At 39.4% G+C, this 10,184-nt stretch overlaps 1 protein-coding gene across 1 annotated transcript in view; it reads left to right on the top strand.

Moving 5' to 3' along the window:
- LOC109962567 (nuclear receptor coactivator 5) overlaps positions 1–10,184 on the top strand; it is a 29,886-nt gene that overhangs the window by 9,572 nt on the left and 10,130 nt on the right. The window contains exons 3-4 of the mRNA XM_020604404.1: positions 4,204–4,277; positions 4,612–4,735. Of these exons, the coding sequence (XP_020460060.1) occupies positions 4,204–4,277; positions 4,612–4,735 (198 nt within the window). The remainder of the gene's footprint in view (positions 1–4,203; positions 4,278–4,611; positions 4,736–10,184) is intronic.

Here is a 10,184-nt window from a genome sequence, read left to right as displayed (position 1 = left end):
CACACCCTCCGGTCCCCCTTCTTAAAAAGAGGGACCACCATCCCGGTCTGCCAGTCCAGAGGCACTGTCCCCGACCGCCATGCGACGTTGCAGAGGCGTGTCAACCAAGACAGCCCAACAATATCCAGAGACTTAGAGTAGTAATATTGGAAATTTGGTGCTTCAGGGCCACAGAGTGATTTCTTTGTTTGAAGTGTAGATAGGAAATTTTGGGTTTCTTGTTTTTCCAATAAAATTGTGAAGTTATAGAATCAAGTGATTTAAACCATTTATTTGTGGGTAGCATTGTAAACAGGTAGTTCATTTGAGGTAGAGTTTTCATTTTGACAGTAGCTATTCGGCCGATGAGTGAGAGAGGAAGATTGCACCAACATTTAAAATCATCTTCTATTTTTTTTTTTTTTAGCAGAGAGGTATAGTTGAGGTTAAAAAGTTCTGACAGCCTAGGAGAGATATTAATACCAAGATATTTAATGTTGCCTGTGCAAAGTTGGAGGAAGGAGTTTTGAGCTGCAGAATCCAGGCATCCTCAGAGAGTGGCAATATGGTGAATAGAGATGGTGAGAGTGGGCATCCTTGTCTGGTACCCGGCTGTAAAGTGAAACTTTGTAACCTGATTCCATTTGTACTTATTGTCACCCTATGTGAGATGTACAGTATTTTTATCCAATGGATGAACGACTCTCCAAACTCAAACCTGCATAATGTACAGAAGAGAAATGTCCAGTTAACTTTGTCAAATGCTTTCTCTGCATCTAGTGCTAAAGTTATGGTTTTGGTTTGCTTTTGTTGTGCAAGATTAATCAAATTAAATAATCTACGCATGTTGTCTGAAGCATTCCCATTTTTAATGAAACCTGTTTTGTCTGGATGGATTAATATTGGAGTAACTGTCTCTATTCTAGTAGCTAGGGCTTTGATAATGATTTTTAAATCTGAATTAATAAGGGACGGTAACTAGAAGGGTGGATTGGGTCTTTGTTTGGTTTTAATAAGAGTGTCATGATGGCTGTATTCATGTGTGTGTTGGTATTGTGGAGGTGTCTTTAATTTCTGTGGTGACATTGAGAAACAGTGGTGATAGCATTTGCCCAAAGTGTTTGTAAAATTCAGCTGGTAGTCCATCAGGTCTGGGTGATTTGTTATTTGACATTGAAATCAGTGCTTTATGGAGTTCGTTGATGGTGAGAGGAGCATCTAATCTGTCATCTTGCTCTGGATAGTGATGGCAGTTCTAAATTGTCCAAGACATTGTCTATTTCTGATGCATTTGGGTTGTAACTGGGGGAATAACATTTGCTATAGAAGGCTTGAAATACGTTATTAATATCTTGCAGATTATGGACAATTTCGCCTCTAGGATTAAGTATGGATGGAATTAATGCTTTTTCCTTTTTGCATAAAAAGGTAGCAGTCACTGGTTGGTAGGTAGTCTGTAAAAAATCAGAAGAGCCACAGGGTAATGTTCGAGTCGTGATAGAGCTGTCCTTCAATGTATAATTTGTCCACAATGATATTTGCACGTTTGTTGTTCCACCTATGTTGTTTCATGATGGGGTAGAGGATTTTCTGTCGTTCCTTTATTTCACGTGGGAATTGATCATTGAATCCAAAGTTTGCGCCTTTCAGTTCCTTTCCTTTCCTTTTAATTAGTTCTTTGTGTTTGTAGTGTTCCAGTTTCACTATTATGGGTCTGGGTATTTTGTTGGAACGTGGACCAAGGTGGTGTACGCAGTGAAAGGTGATCTTATTAACAGCATCCGGTGGAATTTTGAGTTTGTTTTTCATGAAGTCCTTAACCAGTGCTTCGGGGTTATCGGGTGATTGTCCTGGAATGCCAGAAAAGATCAGGTTGTCACGCATGTTTATTGCTTGAATGTCCAATACAGTTTATTTAATTATTGTTTTCTTTCATGACAAAGTCTTATTTTTTTGCTGAGGGTTTTGACGGATGCTTGGAGAGATATGTTTGACTGTTCTAACTTTTCAATGTAATTGTAGGTAAATTCAAGGCTTGACCAGAGTTTTTTTATTTCCTCATGAAGTGTGACCAGTAAATCAGGTTTTTTTATTGATGGATGCAAGAACACTGACCTCGATGTTTGTCACCTGTAGATCGCTTGTATCTGTAGAAGAGGTCTTTTCCCGTTTGTTTGGCTTTGGGGTGTCTTTCTGGGCTGTATTGGTAGTATCCATACTGCAGTGAATGTAGTATTGGTCAATGAAAGATTCTAGGTCCGATAAATCCTCCAAAATGTGAAAGGTCCCTTCAGGTTATTGGCAACAGCTTGTGATTCCAATGGATTGCTCGTGTAATTCCAGTAGTGGGTTATAAAGTCTGAAAAAATAACTAGCAAAGTGTTGTTTACTCTCAGTGACTGTGCGTCGCCATGTTGAATACCCCCGCGCTGTCTCACGATCTCGCAATACTCAGTACGTCATTCCTCCCAAGCCCAGGAACTTGTGGCCCTCTTCACCTCAGTCCCTTTGATGGTAAGAGGCAGCAGAGGGGCGGGGTTCTTCCTGAAGTGTATTATTTTTTTTGTCTTGTTTATATTGAGGCTGAAGTCATTCTCCTCTCCATAGAGAAGAATGCCGTTCATCAAGCTTCTGTAACCCGACTCCTCCAACCCCCCACTGGTAAAATTAACATTACACGCTCAGGTATCTTGCACCTCCACCATGCTCGCAGGCAGATGTAAGATGAAAGACCCTGAACCCACCAGGCCTATACATTATATCCCCTCGTTTGGGCTAGCCCCATACTACCCAGAAACGTCAACCGAGACATCTCTCTCACCAGCATTGCAGCTGGCCATAGCAGTAGTCAAAACATGAAGCAAATCAATGTGTGTGTGTCTGTTGATTAGGAGGTGTGTAACTAAAAACATTCTCACAGACTTTTAGTAACATGTCGTGACTTAAACATAAGAACATAATATGGCTAAGGCTACAGTTATACACGTCATAATAATAATAATATTAAGCATCCTGTCTGCTGACAGTCATCAACTCTTCTCTCTGTCCAGGCAGAAAGGTTTGTGTGTGCCCTTTTGGGGTGAGAAGACTGGATCCTTGGGCTGGGGCTCTGCAGGGGTGCTGCAGGGGGCCCAAGGAACCAGATGTGTTGGGCCACTGCAGGGGTTCCAAAGGACCTGGTGTTCTGGGGCACTGCTGGGGCCTCCAAGAAACCAGCATGGCTGGGCTGAGGTCTTCCAGTGAAAGTGAAGGACCTGGTGCAGGGTTGCAGAGGCTTTTCTGAGGCTTCACAGGATCTGGCATTATGGCATCTGGCCTGTGACTCGAAGAGGCATCAGTAGCATCAGTTTCTGTGGGGCGTTTCATTAGGGGAGCCACTGTGCACATCTGAAAATCCCACATCTATTGTCATATTGGAAGAAATTTAAAGAATGACAAGAAACTTGGTTGTTTATGACCAAATTACAAACTGGCTATGTGACCGCATCATGTCATGCCTCCTGCACACTCTACCCAGACACCCCTCTCCTCACCTAACCAAATGGAGTATTTCCAGTGGGTGAGAATGTGTCTGACACTATCTCCTGTTGTATGCTTACGTGTATGAAAGGGCAACACTGGACAGGACAATGGCTGGGCCTGATTCACAGACATACTGTAGTTCATGTGTGAAAATGGCTTAAGATTTTACACATTTACTAAACATTTTCAATGCAGTACTTCTACTTGTAAAAGATTGTCATTGTAGCTGATAATAATAATAGCAGTGATAAAACTGTGAAACTGTGATATTTTCGGAGATACTATGAAACTCTCATGCTGTTACAACCGTGCCACTGACAACTATGTGAGAGGAAAAAAGGAATCTGAGCTAGTTAATTTAAAATTTTGAATTGTGGAGGTAGATGTATCAATTTGAACCTTAAGAAACATATCTAGGTTATAGGGTTCAATTGAATTTCATGTTATTAATGGAATATTTGTGATTTATCAAGACCTTATATCCTACACAAAAAGCTGCAAGACAAAATGTTTCACTGTAGGGTTGTAAAGAAACTTAACTGTTTGGATATAGACTCATAATTTTGGAAACTTGCTCAGTGTTGATGACATCTTAAATTTGAATTTATCATGTATAATGATGTAGTGAACAGCGGGCATCGAAATGCCTCCTCCATTAATATGTTATATATGATGCTTATGTTTCATTGCTTTTTGTTTTAGTTATGAAGAACTGGAGCAAATGCAAAACTACAGTGGAGGTGTGAAGTATGAGGGACACAAGCATCAACAAAATGGTGAGACTATATATGTACAAACACCAAGACATTTTTTTTTCTTCTTAAATCCTTGCAGAAAATGCTTCATGATTCATTTTGAATCAAATATTATAATTGTGTTGTTTGCAAAATAATAGCCCATTGGTTTACGCTTTTTGCACACTTAAAATTATGGTGTGGCTCAATGTGCGGTTTAATGAAATGCAAAGAATGTTAAAATACCATTCCATTGTGCTGCAGTCTGTATAAATGCATTGCTTATTGCAAAAATCTGCTCTCATTTATCTTCCCCTCTCTCTCTGCTCTGTCTCCATTTACCTCTGCTTCCTCTACCCCTCCTTCAAACCCTCAGCCAAGCCAGAGAGCTGTACCCCAGCAGACAGACGTAAAGCCCTTTATCAGAAGTTCTACAGACAGGTGCAGGAGGAGAGGAAGCCAGCCGACTGTGTGGTCCTCTCTCTCGCCAGCCAGTGCTTGTGAGTACTACGAAAATCTAAACCACAAGCAGTTGAAGCAGAAATTGAGAGATGGAGATTAATAGTTGTCTTCCAGTCAGTGAGAAAAGATGATGAATGTAATTTAACTGTCCATTTTTTGGGGAGTCAGCCAAAAGCAACTGGCTCCTGTATTTAGGCTCAGGATTTTATATAATGCACCTTCGCTCACTTGAGACTTGTGATTATATTATTTCTAGCACAGAGTTTATTTGTGCTGAATTTGTTTAGTAGTTGGTTTTGTGACTCATTTGGTTTCTCTGCTCTGTCATAAGGTTAGCTACAGGCAAGCAAATGATAAACGAGGATTGTTTGAGTAAATATCCAGCGATAATACCTGAATCTTTTTGTTTATTAGGTTTTTCTTATCCTACTGATTACATTTCATCATTTTAAACATGAAACCCCAAACCTCAGTTTCTAAATGGCAAGGATTATACAGTATACAGTATATTGTGTTAAGACTTTTCACGTGTTAAGACTTTTCACTGCAGCACGGTGGCGCAGTGGTTAGCGCCGTTGCCTCACAGCGAGAAGGTTTCGGGTTCGGGCCCCACCTGGGACCTTTCTGTGTGGAGTTTGCATGTTCTCCCCGTGCTTGCGTGGGTTCTCTCCGGGTACTCCGGCTTCCTCCCACAGTCCAAAGACATGCAGCTTAGGTTGATTGGTGTCTCTAAATTGCCCATAGGAGTGCATGTGCGTGTGTGTGGTTGCTCGTCTGTGTGTTGGCCCTGCGATAGATTGGCGACCTGTCCAGGGTGTACCCCGCCTTCGCCCGATTGCCGGCCGGGATTGGCTCCGGCCCCCCCCCGTGACCCCGCAAGGGACTAAACGGTAGAAAATGAATGAATATACAGTATAATTAACACATTTTACAGCTGTATTAATCTCGTGCCTTAGGCCACCAGACATGATCCACGCAAAATGCAGATGCTTTGAGCTGTGCAAAATTCATTTGATGCGTTGTTGCATTCTTGAGTGTTGCCTGAAAAGTCTTAACACAAAGCAAGCATGACTTGCGGTCTGAGCATTTTTGTAGTTGATATAGCAGACTTGTCAACCTGTATGCATTTGTAATATCAAAGTACAATTTGTCACTCTACACAAAAAGCCAGTGACACCTTGTGAGTTTGACCATTTGTTAGTCTACCCCAACAAGTGTCTAACCCATAGGTCTTCCTGCTAAATAAAAAGAAGAAGAGTTTGACCAATTCGGGATGATTGATAAATGCGTAGCTTTAATGTCATTTCAAGGGACAATGGCGGTGATTGGTAAACCAACTCTTGACCTTGATTTTACATATCCCACTTGCTCCCACTCCTTTCTCCAGCCGGTTGGTTCCTCAAGTGAGGAGCATTCTTTGAACTCATTTACAAAGGTAATTGAATTGGCAGGATGTGAAAAGTTGATTGTTATTTTAGTTAACGTTAGCCTAACATTACATATGTATATCTATCTTGTTCTCCAGTCATGTAGGTTGGCAAAGCAAGTTATATCATCCATGTGTTGCAGATAGTTAAATAAGACCTTTGATAGTATACTTAGCATAAATATTACAGCCAAATCCATAATTGTAATGGGCATCATGGCATCTTGGTTGGATGTGCTGCAGAAATTCTTAGAAAGTTACCAGGAGGGATGGCCATGTCTCCTCATCGCCATACTTCTCCACCATGCATTCTGCACTAGTCTGCAATACTGATATCATCATCATCAGGGGTCTGCAGGTTAATATTTGAACACCAAATAATATGCGTCTTCAGAGTAGTGTTTATGTGTTGTGAAGTTAAAGGAAAAAATTAGATAACTAGGATTAAAACTGTATTGTAATCACTGTACCTGTTTCCACCAAAAACTGATTGCAGTCCGCAGGAGTGTGCAACCTGTTAAAGATGCACAACCCACTTTCTACACCTATTATGATGGGGACGCAGATAAGGTTTTCTTCTGCTGACTCTTCCATGAAGGCCTTGTCTGTGCAAGCATCGCTGCACAGTGGAACGGTGCACCACCACTCCTGAGTCTGCTAAATCTTCCTGCAGGTTTTTTGCAGTCAAATGGGGGTTTTGATTTGTCTTTCTGACCAGCATACGAGCAGTTCTGTCCGAGAGTTTTCTTGGTCTTCCAGATCTCATCTTGACCTCCACAGTTCCCCTGATCTGCCATCTCTTAATTACATTTCTTACTGTGGAAACTGCAAGCTGACAACGCTTTGCTATCTTCTTGTAGCCTTCTCCTGCATTGTGGGCATCAATAACTTTCATTTTCAGGGTCTTACACAGCTGCTTAGAGGAACCCATGGTTGCTGGGTGTCCACAAGTGTGTGCACAAGGTTTGAAGAGTCAAGGTATTTGTACAGCTTTGAAATTGGCATTTACCAATGACAGCTGTTGCTGTGCATCAGATCTAACGCGCTGATTAAGGTCTGAAACCTTGTGAGAGACTTTGAGACTCTGGAACTCTTAGGGTGCCCAAACTTTTGCACCATGCCATAATAATGTTTTTATTTTTTATTTTTGTTCAATTTATGGCATAAGAAGTAACTATGCATCACTGTTTGCAGAAAATATTGTGCATTTTTTCCATTTCCAAGAGAAACTGTGTTAACATCTGTTCAAATAAAAAATCACCAAAATCTGTTATTTATCAAAGGGTGCCTAAACTTTTGCTGTACAGCTGTTTTTGTTGTGATCAGGCCATCATAAAACAAATAACTAGACACTGACTTGATCGTTGTAACTGAATCGTGAGTGACAGCAGCGTACAGTGAGCTCAGACTAACTTTACCTACTTCACTTAAACTAGTGATGCCTGTAACAAGATTAATCGGGACATCTGCAGGGTATTTGTTACGTATCATGAGCTGCATTTACATGTTATTTATGCACCTATTTGTAATTGTTGTACCTGATTTAAATGTCTTTAAAGCTAGTTTAAAACAGATTTTTTTTTTTTACTTTAGGTATCATCATAGGATATTTTGCCGTAGAAGAAAGGTGACTGAAAAACGGTGGTTTCCCAAACAGCATATCTGAATTTTACCCACCTTATTTAATATTAATTTTTATAACTGCAACAGATTTCTCTGAAAAGACACATTTCTATGTGCGATTTGTTGTGGAACATCTCCATCTGATTTCTTGCTTTGTGTTTCACAATAAAATCACACTGATAAACTGAATTACATTCACACAGTGTTTATGAAGGTAAAATAAATGATTCAGTCATTGATTTATTTTAATGCATTAAGTTAGCAGGTTGTCTCACTGGATGTAGACTAAGTTTAGACTGTGTGCTCATACAAATTAATAAAGTATCTTGTTATTTCTGCAGAAGCATGCTAAATTTCTCAAATTGATAAGGCAGGATAAGTTTGTTTCCCTAAAACAAACTAAAATGTAGCTACAGTAGGGAGTAGGGTTGCAACGGTATACTGGTTTTATGGTATACTGTGGTTAAAAAAAAACAAAAAACAAAAGAATGGTTATCATACCATGCATATTTGTTTATTACTGGTATTGAAGAAAAAATGCAATGTGTGTGCACCTTTCATCCCCTACTGCCTGTCAGACTCTGCAATGGGTGCCACACACACACCACATGCAGTGGATAAATGGCAGCGAGGAGGAGGCTGATATCACCATACTCATCCATCAAAAAAGAAATTCAAATCAGCAGCACAGGATTACTTAGCAGAAACGACCACCTTCCATCCCTCTGTGCATATCAACGTATGTGTCCCATTTATAACTTTAATCCCAAAAGATGAAACGCATGAGCTTATAAAGATTGGTCATAAAATGCGCTATCAAAATAATTTTCCATATTAATCTCTGACTTAACAACAGGACTCACACTGATCCTGATCTGAGCCCAGAAACATGCGTGCAAACCTTTCTTGCTCTGGGGCTGACAGAAGTCACTGTGTGTGAAGGAAGGTACAGACAGGATCAGTCTGGCTGTACTGTCGCCCACTACAGCAAATTAGCAACTATTTTGATAACCATTTAGTGTCGTGACCATATGTTTCACTATCGTCAGAAATTTTACAAAGCAGTCAATCGACTAAAAAGAGAGAATAATCACTAGGTTAATCCATAATGAAAATAATCAATAGTTGCACTTGGATACAATAAAGATCTACAACTTTGTGCCAACTACAACAGTAAAATCCTGCTTCTACATCAGTTCATGGGTGATAGGCTGTTGATGTAATAAATAATAGTGTAACAGTGTAGGACATATAGTATTAAATGTTTCTGGATTGAGTAACCTAGTTCTACTTTTAATACTTACATTATTTTAAAGTACATTTTATGTGAAAATACTTAACATTTTCAATGTAGGACTTTTACTTATAACAGAATAGGCTACTTTTACAGTGTAATATTAATACTTTTCCTTAATTAAAGGAGGTGATTACTTCCTCTACTATACTGGTGCTAACATGCAGACTAACATGTTTATGATTCATGGTCAATCTAGCGCTGCCGTCCAACTCGATAAACTAGCACACTGGTCGTTTTGGAAAAAAACAACCCTTTTGTTTTCATTCCTTTGAGGATTATTGTAAGTGATAATAATAGTAACTGTGTAATACTGTGAAACTGTGATATTTTCTGAGACGGTTATCATACCATGAACATCTCGTACCGTTGCAACCCTAGTAGGGAGAGAGGTCCTTTATTTTCTCTCTTGCTTGACTGATTGCCATTTTGTAACTTGTTATTATCGTCTTTGTGTAAAGCTTAGCTATGGGATATTCTAATTGGCTTTGATATAGAAACCTAAGAATGTATGACAGCCTTAACTTGGGGCTCACTCTCTTGAACTCTCACCAAGGGAGTGAGCCCCCTTGCAAGTGTTAAACAAGAAAGGCAACCTCTATGTGAGCATGTAATAAATTCTTCAGTGTATGAAGAAAGTAGGAACATAAAGAGCTATTTTCTCTTTCTAATTAACAACATACAATGTCTTTCAATTACAAAAAGGTTTAACAGTAGTAATGTACTGTATTTTATCAATTACCCTTGTAAAAGAGGTTGCTAACCTCAGTGGGGTTTCCCTGATAATATATTGGTTAAATACATTTTAAAAAATCATTATTCATCAGCAGATGCATATTATAAATTCATTTGTGCATATATGAATATGTAATCTAGGCTGCCATTTTAATGCAGTTTAATTGGAAACTGATTGGCCTCCAGCAACACACACAAACCTTTCCATCAAAACTTCAAAGTTGTTGAATACAATCTCTCATCTAAATGTCATTAAAATATTCTCCTTCAGTGCACACATCAAATACAACATGGATCACACATTGTAACAAAAACTATTTATTTCATTAAAAGTTGCTCTTGCTACATGCTATGCTGACAAATCAAATATAATTTTTTTTCAGATGGTCACCACTGTTTTGATGGTTCA

Source organism: Monopterus albus, unplaced genomic scaffold (genome assembly GCF_001952655.1).
Source record: "Monopterus albus unplaced genomic scaffold, M_albus_1.0 scaffold65.1, whole genome shotgun sequence".
Classification (NCBI taxonomy): Eukaryota; Metazoa; Chordata; class Actinopteri; order Synbranchiformes; family Synbranchidae; genus Monopterus; species Monopterus albus.
The sequence above is the reverse complement of the archived record's forward strand: the minus strand, read 5'-3'. Positions and strand labels throughout refer to the sequence as shown.